The 27425-nt window shown below is 39.0% G+C and overlaps 2 protein-coding genes across 5 annotated transcripts in view; one reads left to right on the forward strand and one right to left on the reverse strand.

The window, feature by feature from the left end:
• Positions 1 to 2735, reverse strand: part of cntn3a.2 (contactin 3a, tandem duplicate 2) — a 70524-nt gene extending 67789 nt beyond the window's left edge. Inside the window, exon 1 of the mRNA XM_046056077.1 lies at positions 2651 to 2735. The gene's annotated coding sequence lies outside the window, so the exon portion shown is untranslated. The remainder of the gene's footprint in view (positions 1 to 2650) is intronic.
• Positions 1 to 27425, forward strand: part of LOC123974989 (neural cell adhesion molecule L1-like protein) — a 79284-nt gene that overhangs the window by 29192 nt on the left and 22667 nt on the right. For all 4 annotated transcript variants that reach the window (XM_046056073.1, XM_046056076.1, XM_046056075.1 and 1 more), the window contains 16 exons: positions 11942 to 12113; positions 12339 to 12447; positions 12613 to 12800; positions 12939 to 13061; positions 15668 to 15838; positions 16131 to 16166; positions 16355 to 16469; positions 16583 to 16764; positions 16909 to 17043; positions 18201 to 18341; positions 21796 to 21907; positions 22786 to 22952; positions 23666 to 23831; positions 24338 to 24462; positions 24661 to 24765; positions 26941 to 27138. In XM_046056073.1, coding sequence (XP_045912029.1) covers positions 12032 to 12113; positions 12339 to 12447; positions 12613 to 12800; positions 12939 to 13061; positions 15668 to 15838; positions 16131 to 16166; positions 16355 to 16469; positions 16583 to 16764; positions 16909 to 17043; positions 18201 to 18341; positions 21796 to 21907; positions 22786 to 22952; positions 23666 to 23831; positions 24338 to 24462; positions 24661 to 24765; positions 26941 to 27138 — 2155 coding nt within the window. In that variant the 5' untranslated portion in view covers positions 11942 to 12031. The remainder of the gene's footprint in view (positions 1 to 11941; positions 12114 to 12338; positions 12448 to 12612; positions 12801 to 12938; positions 13062 to 15667; positions 15839 to 16130; positions 16167 to 16354; positions 16470 to 16582; positions 16765 to 16908; positions 17044 to 18200; positions 18342 to 21795; positions 21908 to 22785; positions 22953 to 23665; positions 23832 to 24337; positions 24463 to 24660; positions 24766 to 26940; positions 27139 to 27425) is intronic.

Consider the following 27425-nt stretch of genomic DNA (forward strand, 5'->3'; position numbering starts at 1 on the left):
GATGTTTGAATGTTAATCCCCAGGATCAAGCTGTTATTTCCAAACATCATAAAATGCAATTTATCACAACTTGTCACTAAGTACATAGACGTATGTACTCTGTAGCTTCATGGGTGGCTGTTCTTCCTTTTCTTCCCACCAATGAGAAGAAGAGGGGGATGAGGAGTTAAGTATGTCAAGTGGTGTATTCCTTGTAAATTTCCTGCCATAACGTATGGATAAGAATTTGTATTGGCTGGATATGTGCAGTTGATGATTGTTATGTATTATGTATTTGATTAATAAATGCATTAGGATTTATCTATTTCATTTCATACTACAAGCTACAATCACAATCCCTCTTGATCCATTAAACAAAAAATGTATGAATAAAGAATGAAAATAACATGTACAGTGCAAACCATTTAAACAAGTTCCCCAACATTTCAAGTTCTCTAGCAGGAATGCATTGTTTTTACACTCAATTTCACCTGCAATCTGTATCCGGATACGTTGTCCGGATACTAAACGGTTCGATCTTGCCTTTGTGTTTACACCTGGGGCTTCAAGTATAAAAGACTGCGCAGCTTTCATAAATAAAGGATGGCATACTCACAGAATTTGAAAAGTACGTACGGACAGAAATATCCATGTATATAAAACCAGGTGTACTGCAGGACCTGCACACCTTTCCTTTATACATCTCAATCAACGTGAAATTAGGCACACATGTATGAGCCACATACCCCGCCTTGGCTTCTCCCAAAAATTACTATGCAAATGACTATAAATATGCCCGCCCCTTTACCTCCTATGGTCCAAATAACAACGGCCAATCTTGCTGCAAAAAACGTGAAAAAGAGAACCTTCACCGAGTGTGAGATCGAGGTGCTGATCACTGAAGGGGAGGCGAGAAGAAAAATCTTATTTGATGGTTTGAACCCTTTGATCAGCATCAAATGCAAAACGACAGAGTGGCAGAGTGTCACAATCAGAAATATAGTCTGACATAAAAGTAGATGTCAAAAAAGACAAGGAAAAGAGTTTTTCAAAAACAGAATTCGAGGTGCTTGTGAGATGGAAGTTAGAAAGCACATATATTTTGACGCAGCATGTTCACAAATAAAAGACAATTCTGCAAGTTTAACAGAATTATATTTTTCCCAAAAGGGGCTTTAGGTAGTAAGGGAAACATTAATATATTGTTGATCACAAAGACACACTTGTTGGCTACCGCAGCTAAAGGCCGGATGCCAGAAACCCCACAGTGGTTTTATACTACTTGTATTTAAACCAGGATGGTGATGTTCTGTCAGGTTGGTCTGTCTAATGCTGGACCCAGTTCAGCATACAGATCCGGCTCTTGGGAATCTTAATCGACATATTAGCCACTCATCATCACGGGCCAGGAAATCTTCATGGACACTCTCATATTGTTCCATTCCTGTTGTCCTCTGCATTGCCATAACGCAGCAATCATGCAGCATTAAGCACAAGTGCTGTATTTATATTTTTACAGCAGTCAGACTGAGTACTTCGCACCTTGCCAAAATTATCGCTTCAATCAGTGCTATGCCCCACCCTGCAGGTTTGACAGGTGAACACATTTTCTTTTATGTTGGTTTTGTTATGAATGGCCTGCAATATGATGAGGGCTGATGGTGAGGATGGAGTGTAGCGATTGTTTGAGGTCATTTACACAGTCCATATGTGCAGATAGTGAAGATGTGCCGGGTGAGTCGAGGTGTGAAGACAGATCTGTTTCCGCGCGACCGCTGTGTCTCATTGCGCTCTGTTCGTCAGCACAGTCATGTTCACTGACGCGATTTTACACACAAAAACTAAACTGAAGACTAAATAATAATAATAATAATAATAATAATAATAATCCTTATTTGTAGAGCACTTTTCAAAAACAAGTTACAAAGTGCTTTAACAAGTGTAAAGAATAATACAAAAAAAACAAATACAAAAAAAACAAAATATAAATGGTGATATATGCACAGAGGATATTATTAAAAACTACTGACCCTCTGTTCTGCAATACTTAAATTCTATTTGATGTTATCTTGGATTTTTACGATGATGATAATTCCATCAGTTAGCTGGTTAAAGTCTAAAATGGGACTCGGTGGCAAAATTCATGCCTAAAATTGGGAGTGAGTCTGCATCGTGCCACCTGACATTACACTGGCCTTATGCTGGCAGCTCTACAGCTGTGGTGCCATCCCTCCCTCTCCTCTCTGTGGGGCTGATAAAATATTTAGCGGACATGGATTTGAGATTTGAGTTGACACTTGGCTTATATCTTTTACTCCTTAAAGGTGCAATTTGGAATAGTTGGCTCTAGCGCAAGCACAAGTAACACTGCTGGATTAAATGATAAAGTGAAAATGTGTGATATTTAATACGAGAGGCATCATCATACCTATTCCTCTCCCATTCAGTATATTTATTTTGAAATTAAACATTATCCACATACATGATGAATCTTTTATGGTGAATCAGCGGACATAATTAGGCGTGGTATGTTTTTACTATCTGTAGTTGCTTGTTTCTTATTTCACCATTTTAATTATACTTCATTCTCCATCTTATTTAAGTGTCACTACTTGAATCTGCCTCCTTTCACTTCAGTTCTCTTTTCCCCACTCTCACAGTCCTGACATACCTCTGTTGCAAACACATCAGCGTGCTCCGCTTCTTTCCATCTCTCTCTCCCTGTATTTGTCTTCTCTGTGGACTTTCTCCATCAGTAGTAGGCTACGTTATGTTAAAAAAAAAACAACAGAACTCGTCTTCTGAGTTCCATTCACAGAAGCAGTTGTCCTGCACGTGGAGGAGGCGTGTTGACAACATAGCCTATCAAATCAAAACAAAACCAACGTGGCAGCTAACTAATGTAATCTGTACTGGTGTGTTCACTGTCACTATCTGGTCCACGCTTGTAAAATATCCACCGTGTCCCTTACTTGTAACGTTAAAGATAACAACTCTGTGTTTCTCTGCAAAATGGCTCCCCAAATATACCTGGGCAGCCATTAATATACCTGGGCTGCCCGCCAAAGTAAAGTATGGGAAACACCCACTGAACAGTTGTTTTTCTTTTTACAAGCCCGGTCTTCAGCAGTGTGCAGCACTGAGTTTCCCTCGATGTTGCTAGATAGTTTGAGAGCTAGAGAGGGACTGCACAGATGCAGAGGGAGAGTTGGGGAAGGGTTGTGTGGTAAGGGAGAGAGAGAGAGAAGCAAATGCTGGCAGGACTTTTTTAGGGCTGTGGATATACAACACAACCCTACAGTGATACTGCAGGATATGATTCTCTTATATGCTTACTTATTACTTATGATTGCTCATATGATACTCAATAGTGTGTGACATGCTTATTTTAGGTAATTCAACAGTTAAGACAGTTAGAAGCTTGTGCTGAATGCCCAAATAATACACTCTGACACACTTCACACTTTTCTTAATACAGTCACACACACACACACACACACACTCACATGACAGCCCTTAAGGCACACTAGAACATTCTATACCAACTGTCAATCACCATATATGGCAAACACGAGAGACACACAGGGGTGCCTGTTTCCAGCATATAATCATTGCTTAGCAGGAAGTAGTCAGACTTTGTGTAAGGGAGTCTCCAGATATATCTGTATTGGGTTGAATAAATAAACATTGTGTGAACTTGATACCTTGTCTCATCTGATCCTTCGCATCAACGAATTCGGGGAAGTCCTTGCACTTCAACAGGGCTGTCAAACGATTAATTATTAATTAATTCGCGATTAAGCTCTGAATTTCAATAGTTAATCGCGATTAATCGCATGTTTTATCACATGATTAAAATTTTCTTCTTCTTCTTCTTCTTCTATTTCTATTTCTATAACTGTTTTAAGTCTGTATTAACAATGATAACAATTCTTGCCAGTGTATCTTGATTGGAAATCAAATTAATGCACAGATAGTTAGTTTTTGAACTTGACTTTAAGATTAATTTGATTATTTCAAAAACAGCAAAAGGTCATGCACAAAATGTACACACATTATGATAAAGTGCATAACAAACAAAATACTCCATTGCTACATTATTTTTGAATTCAATTGAAACCAATGAGACAGCACTTGCTTTAAGTAGGAGTTTCAGTTTGACTGCTTTCTGCGTTTCATTCAGGTTATGTATGTGTGCAATAATTGTCCCCTGCGACGACAATGTATATGACTTGCACTCTTCAAAATAGTGCTTTGCCTCAGTCCGCTAGCATCAACCTGATTAGCTGTACTAGCTCTATGCTTAGCTCGTTGATGGTAACGTTAGCTTAAGCTTGAAGTTTTGATAATATTTTAATTCCATTTCACGCAAGGTGCATACTGCTTTTGACTTGTCAACGAAGCCGTCTGGGGCTGTGTTGTTGTTCATCTCTATGGCTGCAGCAGGAGGTTGGAAGTGTCTGTGGCAGCATGACAACAAGTAATGGTGCATCGAAGGGTCAAAATAGTAGCAGCCAAAGATCTATTTAGCAAATATTCTTTGGTAACAGCACCAGTGACGGTGTAAAATAAGAATATTTGACACATGCGATTATTGCGATTAACACAATTAAAATGCGTTATGATCAGTCCTTAATCGCATCGTGATTAATGCTGACAGCCCTAGTCATTTTATGTCTCTTTTGAAATTATATCGGTATGCCTTATGATACCGATATACCACACATTCTCTTGGCAGCTCAAGACTTTGCAGCATGGCCCACACATTCTCACGTCACATTCATTTTTATACATCACGTGAAAACCCATGAGGCCCTTGGCCTTTTAAGTGTGTTCTTGTCATCCTCATTGAGATAGGATCTCTGCCCTCCAGTGCAAAACCTCCACGAGTAATTTGAGGTGGCAGCAAATCTGCCCCAGACTCACATAAAACAATCACATAGTTTTGTGAGTTGTTCAGTTAGGGGAAACTTTGTGTCAGTTTGTCTTGTTTACTAGAGTCGCACACCCAGTTATTAATCACTGTATATCATTTCATTCAGCTTACATTTTTCACGCACTTCTGTTGAATAACGCATCTGGCGCTTTCACGGCACAGAATCAGTCGAGACACGTCTCTTTCAGCCTTCTTGCTTACTATTAAAACAAAACCAAAAATCTGTAGGCTATAATGTAATGTTGTGTATGGATGCCAGCATGTTGTATGGATTGTGTTTACACCTACCTAAGATCTGAACACAATGTGAGCCAGACTACCTCCAGATATGGTCAGGCAGATCCGATCACTATAATTGCACAAAATGTTTATGTTTTATGTCAAACATTTACAAACTTAGCTTTCATGAAAAAAAAATACTGAAGGATTGGACCTATGCAAATAATGGTTTAGAAGCAAAATCTCTTCCATGTGTTGCACTCTTCTAACCCAACAAAATACCACTTTAGGCCTTCAAGATTATCCCATAAACTAATTACCAGCTTAGTTCAGACCATAGAGCACAACACTGCTCCCTTATCTGCCTCTCTGCAACAGTGTTGAACAATGTGTCAGGGTGAAGGAAGGTGTGAAGAGGTCTTCTCGTGGCCTCAGTGTTTGAAGGGAGGAGGCTGAGTGTGACTGTTTGTCTCCATGCCATCTCTCCCTGTGCTGCAAGCTGTGGCAAACTGATTAGGCTCCTGAATGCCACTCTTTGTCACTCTTCACTACTGCTTGGGACTTGTTTCTGTAGTGATTCGTGTTGTTTACTACCCCGTGTCGCTCAACATTCTTGAATTCTTTTTAAAGGATGAGTGAGTGAACTCTTCCAACTCTACATGACATTCCACAAAGTGCTGTGTGTGTGCCAGCAACCACTTAAAGCACAGTGGCAATTAAATGAGCGTTACACCTCCATAAGCTCCACGAGTAACATTTACATTAATTGATGGAGGAAAGAAATCACTGTTGTGGCGTTAATGTTGGGAACTGAAGTGTTTTAATGAAGTCAAATCCTATGTGGTGTTTAAATCCGCTATAGGGATCTGATCACTGATCACAGACAAAGAGTACAAAACAGTATGTGTTTAAGTCATACAAATCACAAGCCAGTGGAGTATGAAAAAAATGTTACGGTAGGGTAATTATTAAAATTATTTTTTTAACCTCTAACTTTATGTTTTGCTTTGGAATGTTTTTGTTGCGGCGTTTTTAGTTGTTTCAATATGAGCTGCCACACGCTTATAAAAACATGTTGTACTTGTACAATGTAAATTGGGGAACTCCTGCCTCCTGCCTAATACTGGAAGCACAGGTTTAATGTGGCTGTGTTTGATTCGTGTCAAAGAGATGTTTGTGTAAATTCCAGACTTACATGATTACTAGCTTGTTGAAGGGCTCGGGGGGCTGAAACAGAGAAGCACTCGTCACTGTACCAAAGAGTTATGAAGAAATGTTATGACGTGTTTAGAGAGAAACACAGGTATATGCTGTTAATCCATTTTGGTATGCTACAGAGGCTTGTATTGCATCACATAAGCCTCGTAGAGATGGAGTTATCTGTGTTTTTAAAAAATTCTTCAACAATCAAAAATGCACTGGAATCCACTTTCGTTTTTGCTCCTCATTGTTACAGAGAAAAACTGTATATCAGACTATACACTTTAAAGATGGGCTTTCTTTTATTTTAAAATGTGGTTTTCACACTTTACCTTAACCATAATAAGAATAAATTACTATACTGAATGAGCAGGCTACTGTACCTGACACTTAATGTGTTTGATACATTCATTGAGATATACTGTAGAAGGCACCACAGGAATTGCGTGATGTTTTTGGACGAGTTCAGTGCTTCTGTGTTGTTGAAGAAGCCAAGACAATGAAATGTAGATGAGCAATTTGCCACACAAAGAGTAATTAGTCAACAGTCAGAGATCAAACAATTTGTGTCACTAATATGCCAACATCTAGCAAAGATGGTAACTATGTCAGTTCTACCAGACAAAAACACAGACAAACTGGTCCTGAGTCACATTTTCAGAAACACATTCCTCATAGACACTTCCCTTTTGCATGTGTTTTTTATTGTTTGTGTGTCTGCTGCCAAGTATGTAGATCAAACAAAAAACTATTTGAAAAAAATGACACTTTAAGTATCAGTTAATTATCAGCTCCCATCACATAACTCAGTTGCGTGGATATATGCATGACAGGTTTTCTGGAACAGCCGAAAAATTTGCTTGAATACACATCCTTTACTAACATCCTGAAGTTTAAGAATGGGACCTAAAGCAGCCCAACCCAGTGAATTCAAATCAGTTAGTGTGCTTTGACAAAACAAAGTGCAAAGTGTTTTTGTTTGTGAAAGCACTCTAGTATTTGTTCATGAATAGAGTTTGTCTGAAGGCAGCACCAGCAGATGTTTATGGCATCTGAAACCTCTGCTAGCTGCTATTGTGACAGCTTTACAGTACATACTTAGGTGTGTCTTGGTATTTAAAGATACTCATTACACTCACACTCATTCGTCATTCAGTCAGTCATGTCACTCATCTCATGCGGCAGTAGGTACTGCGTTGTTTGTTTGAAAGGTATTTGTAATTAATGTGTCATTTATATTAGTTAGCTTTGCATGAAAACAGAAACAAAATACTTGTAATTATCAGCAGGCACCAGAGGCAAGAAGGAAACAGAGGAAATGCATCATGACAAAAGCATGAGGCAGGTCAACCTTTTCGGTTACTCACCACAGGGATTGAGATGTTGGTGGAGACGCGAAGTTGGAATTCACAAATGATGTTGTCTGTGGTTTGTTTTCATCATTCACGTTAATTTAACAAGTACAATGAAACTGGTCATGAGCAGAGACCCTGAAAACTGGCAACGTCCTGTGCATTTCCTTTTGTTTATTCCATTGTGTGAGTGTCTAGGTGTCATCTGTGAGCTGTGAGTCATAATTAAAAGGATAATATTTTGAATCTGAAATAAGTTAATGGATGTATTTTATACATAATTTTCAGTGCCAAGTAGTGTGTCTACTGTATTTCCAGTTTAATCATTGTTTGTACAATAATTCTTTCTTTTTGTCTGATTGTTGTCATTAATCTGGAGATTATTTTCTAGACTGATTAGTTGTTTGTTCTGTAAAGTGACAGAAAATATTTTATATTTTTACATTTTTTGCTTGATAAATGGACTACTTGTTTCAGCTCTATGTGAGTGTAAATATGTTTCCCTAAAAATATTTTATGAAAATATTTTGTGTTACTTATTTATCACCCACAACATACAGCCAGGTGACTCTTTCTATATATTTACTTAGACCAGACAATGTATGTTTGACCAGGCTACAGCTGCTATCTTGAATTACAATAATCTTTTGTGCACATGGTCCCATGTCTACATAGTATGTCAAGCTTTGACTGGACAAGTCAAGTCTGTTAGGCTGCCTCTCAGGTTTTTTTTCTCTGTTTACAGAAGCAACGCTCTCTTAAACCTGGAAAGGCCCATTTTGGGTGATGACAAATGGCTGAAATTGACTGCTCAATTATGTCCAGCCATTCTGCTAGAGTGAATTGTAGTTGAATTGCTGGTAGGTGTCAATCAGTCAGTGGTTTAAAAGAAAGAAAAAAAAACTGAAGTAGAAATTGTGGAGCTTCCTAATTAATGCCATTTTTTATATCTGCAAATAAATAGACAAAGGCCAGATAACATTTTGGAAGACACTTCTAATTTCTTTACTAGTGACAGTAAATGCAGTTAAGAACTGTTCACTAAAGCGTTTTTTAAAACGTAAGTAAGTACTATTCTTCACTTTAGAATAGATCATCTGAGGGCTATGGTGCTTGCACTGCCTAATATCAGGCTTTAAGATACTGGGGCTGTTAATGCTGTTTGGATGACCCCGCAAGGCAGTGAGAGCATTGCTTACCAATTGGTGCAGCCATTATGTCTCCATTAGGCTTAGAAAATGACTATGTAGAGCCAATCTCCATTATTCCTAATAGAATTCAGATCTGGAAACAATTTGGAAAACACTCTAAATTCAGGACAGTGGCTGTTGTGCTACCTGTATTGCAAATCCCTGCTTTACTCTTTGGAATATAAATGGGGACTATTAAGAGAATTACAAATAGATAACATCGGAGACCTCTGTATAAAAGGAATATTTAGGTTGTTTGAATAGCTTCGGGAGAAATACAGATTTAACTGAATCATCTTTACATCTCCAGATAAAAAAAAAGCTTTTCTTGCACAATAAAAACCTTTGAAAGAAAAAGAAATGGAAGGGAAAACCCAATGCTATTGTTAAAGCTCCAACAACAACATCATGTCTATTTCAGGCATGTTCTCCCAAGCTTCTGTATATCAATACCCTGGAGCATTGCATGAAAATTAAAGCACACTTCCACAAAAGCGCTTGTCCTCTGAGAGAAGATGACTCCCTTCCCTTTTCAATGGAGCTAAGAGAAATTGCATCAAATTCATTGAGTTGGGGCCGGGTGTAAATGGGTGTGCATAGTTTGTGGAAGGCAGGATGGAGGGATCCATGAAAAAAGGGAGAGAAAGAGAAAGAGAGAGAGGCAGAGACATGCCTGAACTTCCTCTCTGCCTATTCTTTAATGCTCGCTGAGTAGCCCCGCAGTGCAGGCTTTGTCCCAGTCATTGTCACAGGCTTAGGGAGACTCTTTGCCAAGTGAGAGGCTTTGGCGACATATGTCACTTCAGTGAGTCTCCTGTCGCTCCTTTAGCCGCTTGAGTGGAGGGGCGGGCAGGGAGGCGTGTCTGTGCACCAGGAGAGGAGCAACGTGAGGTGGAGGAGGAAAGACATGTCAGAGTAGTTGGTTCAGAGAGAGTTGTTGGAATGATCCCTTGATGGTCCTGCCCTGTCCTGTTTTATGGACTTGTAGCACAGCTGCCTTGGGCCTCCGCTAAAGGTGGACTGAAGATGTGGAATCACTCAAAATCCAGTAGGTATCAGTTACTTCATGAAAAGTGTGCTTTGATTAGCCACTGGCAAATGGTTTCTTTCTGTGCTTACTGTATGTGAATTTGAGCAGAATACCGTGTGTACAGATCAGTTCTGCATTACATTCCAGTCTGTACTTTGAGATTATATGTACATAGTCTGTAGAGGTGCAGGTATGCCTGAGGGAAGTGGTGAATTTGAGCTTTAGGGAGGGGGGGCATTGTATACAGTGTGTGTTGCCAAAGGATTAGTCATGTAGGAGTCACACTGTTAGTACCTTGGTCAACTATTGGCTTAGGGAACACAATCCCTGCAGATTTGTGGCTATGATCTGCCATATGTTCAGGTAATAGAGCCTTTGCTCCCAAAACAAATGCTTTATCTGTTTACATAGAGACTCCATCTCATTTTACACTCTAAGAATTTTACCTTTTACTGCGTCTTTTTTGTTTGAGTTATCATTAAAGTGGCAGGTTTGCAGATCTCCACATGCATATAAAGTCATTTGCCTAACCCACAAGGTTCTTTGGGTGTGCACTAGGCGGTGGATTTGCTGCACATGAATGAAAGTTGCCTGTTTGATTGTTTCCGTGTTTACGGGATCAGCACAAATCTGGGTAAAAAAGTCCCACTTCTCACGTCAGTGGTGGACTGTGGGCCTCCTACCAAGGACTCTGCATGCTCTGGTGGGCTGATATGGTTTTCTGTCTGTGATTTAAATCACAACACTATCACTGAAGTTTTGGCCTGTACAATAGTACTGTAGGTGGTCTCTAATGGAAACTTCTGTGTATCTGTGCGTGCAGGCGTGCACATGTGGGCATGTGTGTGTGCCTCTGTGTGTCTGAAATAAAGTATACAGCGCCACGCTAAGAATGAGAGAGGCTTACAGCTTTATTACAACATGAAAATGTATGTTTACACCACTGGAACAAACATCTAACCAGCTTTGTTTACTATTCAATCCGGTGGAAGTTAATCACCAAAAGTCCTTATTGCAAATAATACTCTGCCACAATCTCTCAATTTGTTTAATTGATTCTAAATTCAAGCAGCTTAATCCTGCACCTAGTCTAAAACAATCAGGACATTAACCTTTCTCACTAAGAAGGGACAACACATGTAGCTTTGTGTCCTTAAAAGAACCCTGAGTAGCACTCAGTCATTGTTAAGCAGCGTACTGTATGACTGCTGGAGCTCCACGCCTTTATTCTCCTGATAGCAGGATTAACTAGAGGGTGAACCCATTTGGCATTGCCAGGGCTGCCGCCACAGTCTCAACACTGTGAGAACTAAGCCGTGAAATACTGATGGGCTTAGACCAATTTATAGTCTGCCATCTTGGATCTAGTGATCGTGGCAGACAGCAGCTTTGTGCCAGTCAGGTTTACTGTAATCATGCCTTGCGATGCCACCAGCCAGGCTTTGCAGTTCAAAGGGTAATCTCCAGACAAGCACTGTGCTGTGTTACAACATCACAACAATGAGGGACAACTGACTCTAAATGGCTAGTGTTTATTTGACATATATTAAGCACCGGTTCTTTAAATGGGCCTTATTACAAAACTTGAAATGCCTTTTTTATATACGAAAACCAAAGGTATTTGATGTGCAAATGGCAGTAACACATGAAGGATTTTAGATATTTAACTTGAAATGATTTAGTCTGCTGCTGTTATTAAGTCTTTACTACTCCTTTATGACCAGCAATCCTTTGAGTGCTTAGCCTTCAAATGAGTACAATAAATGCCCTTTATGTGAGAACTCTGAGGAACAGCATATTTGTATTTAAATGAATTAACAGAACAGAATGGATCTATTTAATATGTTTTAAGTGGTTATTATTATTGAAAGACATTGCAAAGTACATTGCCATCTGGCTTTTTTTTACTTTCACCTTGCAATAAGCCAAGTTGTATAAAGTGCCTGTTTTCAACACCTCACCTACCTAAGATTTTTTTTCAAATTAATTAGTCGACTTATGACCATGTATTTTGATCTTATTCTGAATCTTCCAGGTCCTCTGTGCTTTACAAATTCCAAGTGACGCCAGTTGATCAGAATCAACACCTTCTCCTGATCTCTACTCTATTAACCAGTGGAGGGTGATGAGGTTGGTGGGGAGCCTGCAGCTTGCTCTGCTGTTGGCCTTGACCTCCAGGTCAGCAGGCCTTGATATCCCTCTGGAAGGTAGGATTGTCATAATACTCATTAAGGCCATGCTTAAATAATCACTAATTACCTACTAATGTTAGCAGCATTTTAAAATCATGACATAATGAAATAACACCCCAAAGTAAATTGTTTAAGTCAAGTGTGCAACAGAGTGTAATCTTGTAACAAAAATGTAATCACCAATGTTTACATTTACGTTTTTTTGTGATCATTCTGTGTGTATGTGTCTTCATATTATAGTGGAGCAGCCTCCAACCATAATAACTCACAGATCTGGTCCCGTTGTTGCTCTTCCTTATGATCACACCGTAACTATCAGGTGTGAAGCGAGGGGCAACCCACCTCCACAGTAAGTGACATCAACATGTCATAAAAGACAAAAAAAAAAACAACCAAATACCATCACCGATTCAGATTATCTGTCACAAAAGATCATATCTTTCATCAGTTGCACAACCTATTCAGTATATCAGTGAATTATTGAGGAAACCTGCTGTTTATTTTGCTTCAACAGATACAGATGGACAAAAGATGGAGAAGATTTTATCCCTCCACACGTTACGACAAACAAAACACACCACACAGATGGCACTTTTGTGCTTCACACCAAGGACCTTGCCCACTTTAAGGGTAGATACCAATGCTACGCTTCCAACAAGCTGGGCACTGCCATGACGGAGGAGATTGAACTGATAGTTACCAGTGAGTAACCTTTAAGAAGTTCATCTATTATGTGATATTGCTGTCTAATACTTTTCAAAGTCACCATATGTGGGCATTTTCTTTTCAACTTATCACAATGAGGTTTACGATTTCTTTAATGTCTGTTTTTTTGATTAGGTATCCCCAAGTTTCCCAAGGAGGCAATTGCCCCCATTGTGGTTAAGGAGGGAGAGCCAATCACACTGCACTGTAACCCTCCAGAAGGCGTGGCCCCACGTAAGATCTACTGGATGACTATTGGTAAGTCAAGAGGCAACTGTACATGCTTAGAATTTAAATGGTTGATATGTTGGATGGTTGACTCCCTCCAAAAAGTAGTTAATGTTCTTCAACTATAAAGACTCTTCAAGCCACCATCTCCCGTTCACTTTTGTTACATTGATGGTGCACGGATAGAAGAGACACAACGCTCGCCCACCTTTGCCTTCTTCTCGGTTCAATCCTTGGTTAGTGGGTACATCTGACTTGATTGATCTAAATTAACTAAGTCATACAATGTTTCAGGAGGCCATGTGAAGTGTTTATACCTGTGGGTTGAAAAGCCTGCCATCACAGATAGAGTTGATGAATCGTACAAATAGTGATAACGTTGCACACATTTGGACGGTCTCTCTTCAAAGGAAAAGCTTGTGTGTATACATGACAAGTGTCAAAAAGGAAAAAGAGAGCATGAGATGGGAGTTTAAACCCTGGCTTCTTTCTCTCCTCTGCATACCTGCCCAATACCTGGCACAAGGTGGGTGGGACTGACTGTTTTCGAAAATTAAAAAACTTGATGAATGCAGGATGGAGTGTTTCAGAAGCTACAAGACAAACAAGTATTCAAAGCATGAGTGGGAATTCGGTAAGGGATCACATCCATGTCACTACGCTAGTGTTGTGCAGGGTTCTAGGCTGGGATAGTGTGAAGTTCTGTCTGTGTCACAACTTGCTGAAGTTTTCCACAGATGAAAAGAATAAGCTAGCAGCACCATGTGCTTGGGAAGAGGCATGTCCTCTGGCTGTCCTCACCCTCAACTGGACATCAGTGAAGTTAGCAGTGACAGTAAGGACAGTTAAGGAAAGGTACACACTTGAGGCCCACAAGTTTACCTCACACCAGGGCCCTTCTTCCCACCACTGTCAAAAAAGTCACTGACTGTGTAAAAAGTAACCTCAGTTCTGTCTGAAGTGCTTTGTCAATACAGAGTTTTCTGTCCAACCCCTTGAGAGCTCCTCAACCGCCTCCAACAAACCTGACTGATGTCAGAAAGTAAAATATATGAGTTTGCCCAGAGGCATGGGATAGAGTGAAAACACTTGTTTTAAAGTTAGTTTAAAATCTTTGTTTTCTACCCTTAGTCTTAGTTTGACACATTTATCATCATCGAACATAATACAGGATACACAGTAGCTTGTCTTAAAAATATGTACATATCAAAGAAAACCGTGATGATATGTGGCTTCACTCCGTTGCAGAACATCGGGCTCTCTGCGTGAAGTCTATGTGCATGAGTTGGAAGAACATTTTTTGCATTAGTGAATTATCTTTCCCTCAAGTGCCATGTAACATGAGTCAGAACCAAACATATGTTTTTATGAAAAATCAAAAACAAGCCACCAAAAACACTTTACTTTACTATACTTATTATGAACAATAATTTCTGAGGATGAACTTAGGGTTTATAGTGACTACATTAGCAATACTTACTCTGCTTTGCATTTCACATGGGCATACAGTCCTAAAAATGTCCAATTTCTGGATCTTTTGAGTACAGTTAATGAAAACAGACAATTGGAGACATCTATCTATTGAGAAGAAACTGACAGAAGTACTATTTTACATACCACTAGTTGAAATCCTGAACATATGATCAGTAACATACCATATGGTCAGTTTGTAAGATTGAGAAGAATATGTAGTGAAGAACGGGATTATTAAGTAAAGGCTATAGAAATGTGCCGGAGATACTGGGTACCCTGCCCTTTCCGTTCAGTGTTAAAAGGACAAAGGTAGGACCTACAAATTATTTGGCCTACGGCACTTAATAGTTCCTTGTCAGTGAGCTTCATAATAGTCTGTTAATGGACTTATGTGATATGATATTATTCTTGTGATCATGTTATTTTAAATTTTGTGATATTATTCACATGTATGCTGTTTCTATTATAGTATTTTGTGCAAGAAATCCATGCAACAAAATGTAAGAGAAAAAATGGAAAGTGGGAGTACATGTGACCTAAGCAGTGCAGATTTAGCACACCTGTGAGTGTTTTTGCAATTTCACTGTGTGAACCTGAAGCCATAGGCGAAACGAGTTGTTCCTTAACAAAGATAGTAAAGTCGTTTCAGTGTGCAGTGACTTGTCTTTGATTTTTCATTGCCAAATCCAACAACTTATCAGCACCTGACTTTTGTTGCTGCTCACTGGGAATTTCTTGTTTTTTATTAGTTTGCTTTGAACATTGACTAAACAACCAATGACTTAAGGCTATGTCATAAATGAAGCTGTGAAGCGCTGTGAATGGGCTGACCGAGGAGTGACACAGAGCGTCACTGACCCGTGGCTGAAATAACGTCTCTATGTAAACCAAATATGCTGTCACAGTGCACTTACAGTATGAGTTCTATACAAGGAAACTCCTCAGGGCATTTCCATTAACGTCTAGCATATGTGAGGCTACGCTTTGTTGCAATTTGTTATCATGTGTCTCATTATGAGGTTGTTGCTACACCTGATGGATGCATTTAAGAAGTTCTATCCAATGTGTGCTTTCTTACCATTCAAAGTGAATCTCAAAAACATTATGCACAGACATTGTCTACATTGATAACATATCATTAACACAAATATGCTCTTTTCCAGGTCTCCAGCACATTGAGCAGGATGAGAGGGTTTCCATGGGCATTGACGGCAACCTGTACTTCTCTAATGCCTTACAGAAAGACAATCGTCCGGACTACTGTTGCTTTGCCTCCTTCCCCAGAATACGCACCATCGTCCAGAAAAACGCCTTGGCTGTCGTTGTTAAGAGCTGTACGTTTATAGCAAGTAGTCTATTTAGCTTTAACTGAAATACTGTAGCTCACAGTTTTAGCCTGACGTCAAGGACAGATCTCTGAGACAAAATAATGTGAAAGATCAGTACAGCCCATTTTGACTTTATTTCAGAAGATATATTTTAAATGTTCCTCCACTGCATACCAAGAAGCAGTGCTTGTCTTGTCATGTTTATGCTCTGCTGTGACACTGGATTGAGCAATACATGTCGGTGAAGACAATGACTACGACTGCCAGTATTATTCTCACAGTGTTGTTTCCATTCCAGTGAAACCTGACAATGAATCTGCTGACAGCAGTGCCCGTAAGTGATATTCACACATCAAAGCCTTCCCACTATAAGTCAAAACAGGTGTCATGCAAAGAGGCCGCATAGTTAGGTCTCGTATGTTGCAAAAGGTTGCAGATTGACTGTAATCTTGTGTGTTGATTGTATGACCATTGATAAAAATTATACAAATGACTGAGAAAGACTGTTCTTTATGTTCAAAGCAGCTGAAGCCCCCCCAGTGAGAATGCCTGGCCTGCTGCTGCCCTCTGGTGTTCAGACAGAGAAGGTGCTGTTGAAGGGAGAGAACCTGCAGCTTGAGTGTATATCGCATGGATAGTATGTATACATGCTGTATCATCCCAACTGCAACCACTTTTTCACTAAAGATAATCTATTATTATATTTATCTACCATTTCAGCTCATAACATGTCTTTGTTTCATGTCGAAGTCCCACTCCGAAGATAGGATGGATGAAATTGGGAGACAGGCTTCCTCCACGGGCACAGCTGAACAACTTTGGGAAGATGTTGAGAATATCTGCTGTAGAAGAGAGTGATGGCGGGAAATACATGTGTACAGCCAAAAACTCTGCTGGAGAGGCTGTCCATTACTTTGATGTAATAGTAGAAGGTGGGTTAACATCAAGAGCTAATTATGCATGAATGTGTGGGGGGTGCTTTTATTTTTATTTTTTGTTTCAAAGAGAATGCTGTTGACACAGGGATGGCAGTTGTTTTGACTCAGACCAACGCAGCTTTTCTTAACATCTCCCAGAGCCGCCAAAGTGGCTGACAGAGCCTCCTCAGAGCCAGCTGACTGTGATCGGGTCTGATGTTCACATCAAGTGCTCGGTCAGTGGAAAGCCACCGCCAGACATAACATGGAGGAGGAATGGAGAAGTTTTCAGAGGTGAGTAGGAATAATTCTGGCTGTTGGTTTATGCATCTTTTGCCATAAAGGGCGGGAGGACTGTGCAGCGAGCAGCTACACCAAACTTTGACCTCACAGCCCTCAGTTCAAGTCCACAAGTAGCTGCTATTGGGTTCTTCAAAGCTCATGAGACAAGCTTGATTTCTTGACAGAGAATGATTTGTACATTTTCAGAATTTAGAAGACAGACTACTCTGAATTGAAGTATACACTGGTGCCATAAAAAGTAATAGTCCTCTTCTCTTTACTGATTATTATTAGCACATAAAAGTGAAAATGTGACCAAAAAATGTCTTGCTGCCAAAATGTCTGAGTAAGAATGATTTAATTTGATTATTGTTAAATGTCTCAGCTGGAAATACAACACAATCCTGCAGGAGTGGTGTAGTCTAGAGGTTACGGGTTGATATTGGCTTAAGATAGATATACTGGAGTCGGAGTATATTGTACAACGTGACAGTATGCAAAAAGAAACTGCAGTCCATACTGTAAATGTTTTCAAGGATTTGATCTATTCTTACGATTATATTTCTTAACAAATATCATTTCAAAATGATTTAATTTCCAGTGAAATTTGCTTTTCAAAATTTACCATCAAACCTTATATTTACACATAAGCTGTAGTTTTAAGCTGTAGTTTTAAAGTTTTTTGTTCAGCTGCAAAATGTCCTGCCTCAGTAGATGTCTTTGGGTCTTTCTTTATGTTAGGTGTTTGTGTAAAAAAGAAATATTGGCCGACACACATGTTTTTAACGATTATTTTCAGTACGGGTTAATCTGACAATTTTGTTTTATTAAATGATTAATTTTTTGGTTATAAAATGTCAAATGATGTCAAAATTCAATCCATTTTCTTCCTACTAACAGCCAAAGATATTCAGTTTATATTGTTAGAAAAATATTCACATTTAAGAAACTAGAACCAGAGTGTGTTTGTCATTTTTGCTTGAAAAAGTACTTGTACAGTTTGTTGATTATCAGAATTGTTGCCAGTTTTCTGTTGATTGATTAGTCAACTAATCGTTTCAGCTAATATTGACATTAGTGTTAGTGCCTGAAAAAACATGTTATGTTTAAGTGCAGTCCTTGTAAAATGATTTTGATGTTATGTTTCTTTGTCTTTATGTTGCCGTCAGATGACCCATCCAGTGACACACGAGTGCTTGATGATACTGTGGTGATCCATAACGCCAGGCCAGAGGACAGTGCTGTCTACCAGTGTGAAGCCTCCAACAGTCATGGCAGTATTCTGGCCAACATTAACATCATGATCATGAGTGAGTATTACAGTCCTGCACAACCAGCGAGGACATAGTTACTTCCTAATAAACACAGAGGCCACTTTATCAGGTACACCCTGAGTCTGGGAAATGTTGTGTAGTTTATGTGGGCTCACTAGCATTTCACAGTTCCTTCAGATTTTGAGGTAGTTCATTCCCTCTTCAAACCTTGTTTTATCTGATCCCAAACTTTCTAATGGCCCATTATCATCCTGGAGACGTTTGCCAAAGGTAACATATTGCCTTTTTCCCCTGTCCCTGAGAAGTGCTTCCTTTAAACAATTTGTATATGCTGTCCTGTCTGTCTAGGTCTTCCTATTTTCTTTTATTTTTGTTAACTTATCTTTAAAGTTTCTAATTGTCTGTGACTGAAGCTGCCCGTTACTGGAAAGCCACACTCTTTGACCCAAATGTCCAGTTGGTCAGTGCTTTGGTTACCATAGTTGTTAATCATGTAATCAATACTAACTATTAACTCCATTACTGGAGATATCAGAGGATCTCGTTCCTTTTAGCTGTTAGTTGAACCCATTTTCTTTGTTTAGTTCTTAAATACCAAATTACCCAAGTGTAATAAAAATGTCTCTCTTCTCTTTAGGCATTTAACTAAGAATTAATTTACTAAAAATCTCATTTTGTTTTGAATTTTGGGAGGTTTGTTTTGTCTTACACTTATAAGGACCTTGAAGCGTCTGCTTGGGAAAAGATTGTTAACAGATCTGTAATTTTGAGGGTTTTTTTTATAACTCTGTATTTTCTATATCATGGAAAAGCTTTTATACTGAAAAAACGTTTTTTTTCTGTTTACAAAAGCATTTGTTCAACATTCACACATGTTCTGTTAGTTTGTTTTTCCTCATTCACAATTCGTTCACACAAGGCTGTTTTCAGATCTCACTAAATTTTTTCATTCGCAGTTCAGTCATACATCTGCAGTAAACACATCCAGCATTCAACAATACTGTATATCTAATTTGTATTCCCTTAGAATACCATCCCCAGTAAAAACCCTTTTTACTTAAATTTTGTAGTGACTCCTGTGACTCACACACCTCTCTTTTTATTATGGGTCCCAGACCCAAAAGAAAACACAACACAACAGTGATTTCCTGACTATAGTACTTTCACACCAAAGCTTTGTGGATTCACCCAGGCCCGACCTGTTGACACGTCTGTCACGTACACCCTGTTTGGTAGCGAGAATCGTTTCACTTGAATAGCCTACTCACCAAAAAGAAAGTGTTGCCAGCCATCAGGTTCTTATGGATCACAGCGGTGAGCAAGCCTCGGACACTCAGGCATCTCACCCATAGTTTGGAGGAGAGGTTTGAAGTCCAGAGCCCAAGACTCCAGCCGTGCACGGTTTTACCTTCAGCTCAGAGTGTCAAAGTCTTCTCACGCGTGTGATCCTGCCAACAACGGCAAAATTTGTGATGACATTTCCAGTTTTCAAATAAACAGCTTAGGCAAACACTTGTCTTTCTGTGAATTTTATTTAAGTCTTCTGCAGAAGGAACTCACTGGGACTAACACGCATCAGAGTATAATCCAAGTGAGCTGCAGTGTCTCAGCAAATGCAGCTTTTATCCTAATCTCAGGATCATCACTATCTTACCACTGGAACATGTTGTCTTTCAGAGGTCCTCTGGAGGACATTCAATCTAAATCTACTGAAATGACCCCCTAGGCCCATCGTAAAGCATCACACACATTTGCCTCCCACTGACCCCGTACCCGATTAACCAGAGGCCCTCAGTGAGTAACATTAATTACATGACTGTGTTTGGAGATGGTACTCATGGAATTCCCATTACACTATGACAAACGGTGCCTGGACAGGGTTTATATTAGATGCAGCCTATTTGGAACATTCTTTCACTCTTCTATAGAGCTGCAACAATAGTCAATTAATCGATTAGTTGATCAAAAGAAAAATATATATATATATTTCGATAACCGATTAATGGTTTCATTTTTTGGTCATTTTTCAAGCAGAAAATGTCAAACATTTGCTGGTTCCAGCTTCTTAAATGTAAGGATTTGCTGTTGTTTGTTGTTTATGATAGTAAATGAATAATCTTTGGGTTTTGGACTGTTGGTTGGACAAAAGAAGCAATTTGAAGAGGTCACTTTGGACTCTGGGGAATTTTTTATATGTTTTTGACATTTTATAGACTCAACAATTAGTCAGTTAATAATGAAAATAATCAGAAGATTAATCAATAATGAAAATAATCATTAGTTGCAGCCCTACTTATCACTCAATTTTTGCTCCCTTGCTTACTGTAACTTCCTATTGGGTGACAGATGTAGCTCTGCATGTTTGTATTACTCGTGATTTGTCTGTTGGCACAAATGAGGAGTTTTGTCCCCAAGCTGATATATAACTGGATCTTTTATTTGTTGTAATATTCCTTAAAAGATATATGGCATATGGCTGCATTTATATAGCGCATTCATCCAAAGCACTTTACAATTTGCCTTTCATTTACCCATTCTCACACACACACACACACACACACACACACACACACACACAGGCAGTGAGCCACCATTCAAGGTACTGGACTGCACTTTCAGGGTTCAGTGTCTTTAACACGCGGACAGGAGAAGCAGGGGATCCAGCCACCAAGCCTGTGATTGGTGGATGACCTGCTCTACCTCCTGAGTCACATCCACCGCTATTAAATATACAACCTTGAACAAAAATGCCAGGCAGTCAGTCCCCTCTCAGATTATATGGCTCAAGTATTTTGCATTCACCTATTTCCATTATAACACTCAGTTCAATATCACTTGTTAGCAGGTCTGTGTACTGTGTACTTAATGTATGTGAGTCACCGTCTGGAGGAGTAGACTTAACTTCAGTGGAGGTGTACCTGATAAAGAGGCCATACAGAGAGTGCCCCCTCCTGGCTAGCTTTTGTTCTGCTAGCTGTAGTCTGTAATTCATTGCAATCTAATTGTTTTCATTTGTGTTTCAGAAAAATGAGGCATTTTATGATCAGCGTTCTAACATAAATGAGTATCTACTGCAGTACTAATTATGGGTAGCTGGAAGCTTTCTATCTTTGTGATTATCGATTATCAATTTATTTTTGTTTATTATTTTCTTGATTAATTGTTAATTGAGTGGCCTAAGTACAAAAAAAGGCCCATCACAATTTCCCAGAGCCCAAGTTTACATATTTAGCTTGTCTTGTCTCGTCTCATCAATGGTCCAAAACTCAAAGATTTTGCTTTTACTATCTTAGAAAAATAAGAAAACAGCCAATATTCACATTCTAAAATTTGGAATTAACAAAAAAAATGTTGGCTGGCAATTCATTTTCTGTCGATTCATTGATTGATTGACTAATTATTTCAGCTCATAATACAACTCGACTAAATCGATAACTAGTAACTTGACATTTAAGCAGCTGTAATCTTTCCTCTTTCCACTTGCTCCCAGATATGGCTCCTCAGATACTGACAAGGGACTATCAAGAGTATGCTGTAATACTGGGAGGGGACATCATCATGGACTGCAGTGTTTTCAGCTCTCCACCACCCTCCATCAGTTGGTAAGTGACCAGGGAGAATAGGTATTAGTTTCACAAAACATTTTAACACATATTGTCCCACGTATTGCAGACAGGAGAATGTCACCCCTTCGTTCAGTGTGATATGTTTTCTTCAGTTAACTGTGGTTTTTATTATTTAAATCACTGTCAGTCAGTTCTGTGTAGTTTGCAGATGTCTGTGCTGTAGTCTAGAGAATGAACCAGAGCACATATTGTATCACAGCAGTGAGTCATGCTATTAATCCCACACTGCTTCAGGTGTCTGCATGACATAGTCTGATTTTGACACTTATGTCTGTTTAATGAGATAATCCTCTTCCATTCCTTGAAATCGGGCTAATTAAATCCTATCAAGCACCACTGCTGTTCTGTTACATTTCTACGGAAGGGTAATAGGATCTCAGACAGTCTATGACAACACGCAACGTTACAAAGACCTTCACTATATTAGGATAGTTCTTCTGATTTTAATAGATGATATTCCACTTGAATTCAACAATCTTAAGCATAATTTGTTTTATGCTGTAACTCAAACCTGCCTGAGTAATCCGAAACCAGAAGCTTTAGTTCAGTGTTTATTTTGTATAGAAAGAATGTTGATTTATTTCAGTTGAAATTCAAGGAAAGAAAATAAAAATTGAAGATAATATGGATTGAAGACGAATTCACCTGGACTGACAAAAATTAAATAGACAAGATTAACTTGTCCAGGGTGTGCCCGCCTCTCGCCCAACTCCAGCTGGGATTGGCTTCAGCACCCCCTGCGACCGGTACACAGGATAAGCTGTTGACGATGATGAATGGATGTAGCGAAATGGCACCTTAACTTCTGCTGTCGGATAAGTTGTACCAACACTCATAAACACTTTCTTTCCTAGGACCAAAGATGGGTTTCCAGATACCGTCGAGGGGGAACGGGCTTTTGCTCTCCAAAATGGATCTTTGCAAATCTCCAATGCAGAAAAAAATGACAGTGGGAAATATTCGTGTATTGCCTATAACACGGAGGGCTTGTCAGCCGTCAGTGCTGTGCTTCATGTGAAAGGTATCTCAGCAACATGATCAGTGCTTTCTAAAGCAGGAGTAGTACTAGTCACTGCACACAATTATTCATTAGAAGGCCATTTTGCCCAAATGATAAACAATTTCTGCTTAGCTAGACCAGTGAATTCAGGTGAATTGACCCTTTAACGTTAAAGTCAATAAAAGTGGGGTTGTGTTATAACCACACGTGGCCTAGAAGATTTGTGACTGATACATACAAACCTGCAAGTTTGAGATCTGGGAGGTAGAATCCTTTTTTTATTTTATTTTCACAAAGCTCTGCTGTGAACGATCAAGTAGTTACAAATAAGTGGTCTGACTCCATCAGGGCATCTGAAATATGTTTGTGGTGAAAAGCCAATAAATATCTTTAGACTTTAAATTCATCTTTCATTGAAGTTAAAAAAAAAATATGCAGCATAAATAATGCGGTGGAACATTTTGTAAATATATTTTCATGGACATTTCATAAATGCAAATTACCATGGACATTTATTGAGCAATGTCAAGACATTTACACTTATTACAGATTTTACTCACAAGGCAGTTACTTTGAGAAAAACTCATTTACAAAGTAAATAATTTGGCTCAGCTTCAAATATTCACATCTTATTTGAAGCATGCAGGAATTATGAATAATAATAGCCTAACAAGTCATTATCTTATTTTTAATGTATGTGCTGTTTGTGGCTCCCCCCCCTCCCTTATTTTTAGACCCCACGAAAATAATAAATCCACCTCAGGATGTACAGATCATCAGTGGGACCACAGCCCAGTTGATGTGCCAGGCAGAGTATGATAAAAGCCTGCTGGGCACCTTTGAGTTGGTATGGAGGAAAGATGGGAAGGAGATCCCACTTTCCTCTGAGGAAAATTCCAGGTAGGTGGCTGTGGTTTGATAGTGTTCCCATTAGTTTTCAGGTGCGCTTGTGTTTAAGATGGCTTTGTTTGGTGCCTTTATCTCTATGCTAATGCAAGGGAAGAAAAGTGCATTACAACTCCCTAAAAGATTTGTGCCTTATCCTGATCAGTAGAGGGTCAAATACAGGGGATTTTGCTGGTCTTTTGTCTGCTTGATAAATGACTGATTACCTCTGCCAAGGAGGTTATAATTTTGTTTGCCTGGTTATTTGTTATCTAAAAAAAAAAAAAAATGCATCAAACAGTTAGGCACATAAATACATATCTGGAGATAGATAGATACACACACAATGTGCATATTGATGCTGATCCGGACTGATGTGTACAGGGAAAAAATTAGAACTTTCCCTAGTGTTAAAATCAATGGCTATGCAGATTTGGTGGAGGTATCTGCTCACAGACTACTTTCTTCTTGATTGAATTTACATTCCAGCTATATACTTACCAATGTGCTTATATGTTCAGATATTTTGTGGCCGATGGTATGCTGCACATCATGAATGTGAACCTGAGTGATCAGGGAATATACACATGCATTGCTAGAACCAGCCTAGATGAGGACAATGCTACTGCACTGCTCACCGTACTGGGTAAGAGGGTTTGTAAATAACATAGTATAGAATCATCATTAATTATTGATTACACATTCTTTGAAAAGAACTTTGAATATAGACCGATATAAATTATTTAGTCCGAAGTGCTGCATTGTGACTTGGATGCCTGGTATTGATGTTTTGGGTATTACATTTGCTACTAAACAACTAATGTGTTGTAAATTTGTGTTGCAGACGTTCCTGATGCTCCCAAAAATTTAGAGATATCTGAAATTAAGAGTCCGAGAAATGTTCGCCTGTCTTGGGTACCAGGGAGTGATCATAACAGCTCGGTAACAGGTAAAAGTGAAAGTAGAAGAAGTAGAAAATCTGAGGTCTGAAAGGGAGTCGGGGCTGCTAAATAATGCAGAGAAACAACATTTACTCAAGAGATCATCAACAGTTGCTTCTATACTTTGTACTGTTGTGAATGTTAGCCGTTACACTTCAGATCACATCCTATAATGGTGTAATGACAATGGCAATTATGGGCCCATGCCATCTCTGGCCATCCATATGACACTCCCCGATTGAGCAAATGTAATATAATGTCTGAACACACACACACACACACACACCCCCTAAAGTCTGCAGACTTCTGTTAAAAACTGGATTAGAATTGTTCTTTGATGCAAGTTCTAATTCAGTTACTGTACATGACTAAATTATGTCACATCTCCTTTGTTGTGAAAAGGAGAGATTTTGCTGCAAATAGCTGTGAAGTACTGAGGACCCTGGCAGGGAAGCTTGTTTCAAATGCTTCAAAAAAGGGACTAATTTATTTTGGGAACTTAGTGATGATAAGAAGTTATATTAACCGATAAATGTATCCTCTTATAGGCTTTTAATGTTTGCTAGCTTTGGAATGTGTTATCTATGATCAGACATTAGAATAGACATGCCTGAAGAAGATCCCTTGTTAGAGTGAAATGCACAGTCATTTTATTTGTTTAATTAAGAATCTTCGAGCAATAGACATCAGTTGAGGCCAGGTCTTTTCTGAACAATCTCTGTATATCACACAGTTCGGCTCAGCACCAGGTGGATGTGTGTAGAAATATTCATTTAATGTAATTCGTTTGCTAGGGAAATTGCCAAAAGCTATGACTGTGTCTGAAATCACTCCCTTGTTTACTCATTGATCATTCCCCACATGATAAATAGTCATTTGGGTACTCTTAGCAAGTAGTTAACTGAGACGCTTATGAATCATCCTAATTTTTGATACACTTAGTGTTGCATAACTAATTTATACATCTTTCATTTCAGAATCAAGGATTGAGCCATGCAGTAGGGGATTTTTGGCAAAACGTATTTATAGTTTAGTTGCAATAGCTTATTTCTTTGGCCTCTCGGGAAAGCGGAAACAAGTTTTGATTGAGCAAGTCATGACAACATAATACTGACTGAGTTGATCTGGTGAACTTGTTAGCAAACAGTAGCTTATTTACACACCCAGCGACATTGTCATTTATTGGGAGTCATGTTTCTGGCCACGTGCTGAACGCATGTCCAATATTCACTCTTGTTTTGCTCTGGTTTCGGTCTCCAACTCCTGAATGGAAATAGCTGGCTCCTTAGCTGCTAAATGCTCCACTGTGTGTTGTTCACCAGCTAATTCGCCAGCTATGTTTGTCTGTTGTCTGGTGCTGAGCAGATAGTGTAGGGTTTTTTGAGCACTCTGCTGCAGCAGGTACTATGAGAACTGTAAAAGTAAACCAAAACAGCAAAGTTGCATGCTGGACAGTTAAGCAGTGAGCTGAAACACGAAATAAACCTGTTAGGCTGAGAAGAGGTTCATCACTAAGTGCGACCGGTTTTTCATCGTCAAATTATTTTATTTAAGTTTAAATTTTTTTTGATTAAATCTGCTTCAAATCTATTTCTGAGGGTGCAAATTTACATTTGAATGAAATAACAAAAAGATAATTTGATACTGTATTGCATTGATGCAGGAAAGTAACTTTTTAAGCTATAGTTCAAAGTTGTGAAGTTTTGGGAGATGCACTTTTTTAGATGAGATTAATACCACTCTCGTCTGTGAATTAAGTACAAAGCTGGAGTCAGGAGGCAATTAGCCTAGCTTGGCATAAAGAATGGAAAGCCAGGGGAAAACAGCTAACCTTGTTCTCTCTAAAGTTAAAAAAATTCTCTTTCCCCACCCCACATAAGCTTTATGATAAGGTAAGCTAATCGCCCCTGACTCCAGTTTTGTACTTAATGCACAGACATGACATTGATATCTATCCTCATCAAGTCTCAAAGAAATCAAATAAATAGTTATTAGATGGTTGAACTATGCCTTACTGGCCTAGTAAAAGCATTAAACATGTACTGCAGATAATCAATAATGTATCATGGACTGTACTTTAAGTGAAATTAATAAAATGAGTTTAATGCATGCTTTCTCAGCAGTTGTGATTATCACTTGTATGGTAATGATTGAATGTGTATGTGTCTCCTCTTCGAGCACAGAATTTATAGTAGAGTACGAGGAGAGCCAATGGGACCCTGGCAAGTGGAAGGTGCTACAGAAAGTACCCGGTAACCAGGCAACAGCAGAGCTTGCACTACATGGACACCTACACCACCAGTTCAGAGTGTATGCTGTTAATGCCGTTGGACCTGGACCCCCCAGTGAGCCAACTGAGAGATACAGAACACCCCCTGCTGGTGAGACTCGCTCCCTTTAATTAACATTTCCTGCTGTGGTTATCTGTTGATTGTGAAAGCTTGCAAAGTTTTAAAATTTCTTTAAAATTGTGCAGAGAGGTGCTGTGTTTAGAGGCCAGCCTTTGGCTACAGGACTTTGTAGTGGTAGGGAGAGTGGATATTTCTGGGTCTCAGAAGCCCTAAAAAGCACCAAGTATTAAATCCAGCACATGTTGCTGCTTAACCATACTACACTTGCCAAAATGTCTCTTTTGGCTTAACAAAATGCATAGATAGGTTATGTTAAA

Source organism: Micropterus dolomieu, linkage group LG08 (genome assembly GCF_021292245.1).
Source record: "Micropterus dolomieu isolate WLL.071019.BEF.003 ecotype Adirondacks linkage group LG08, ASM2129224v1, whole genome shotgun sequence".
In the NCBI taxonomy this organism is placed as follows: Eukaryota; Metazoa; Chordata; class Actinopteri; order Centrarchiformes; family Centrarchidae; genus Micropterus; species Micropterus dolomieu.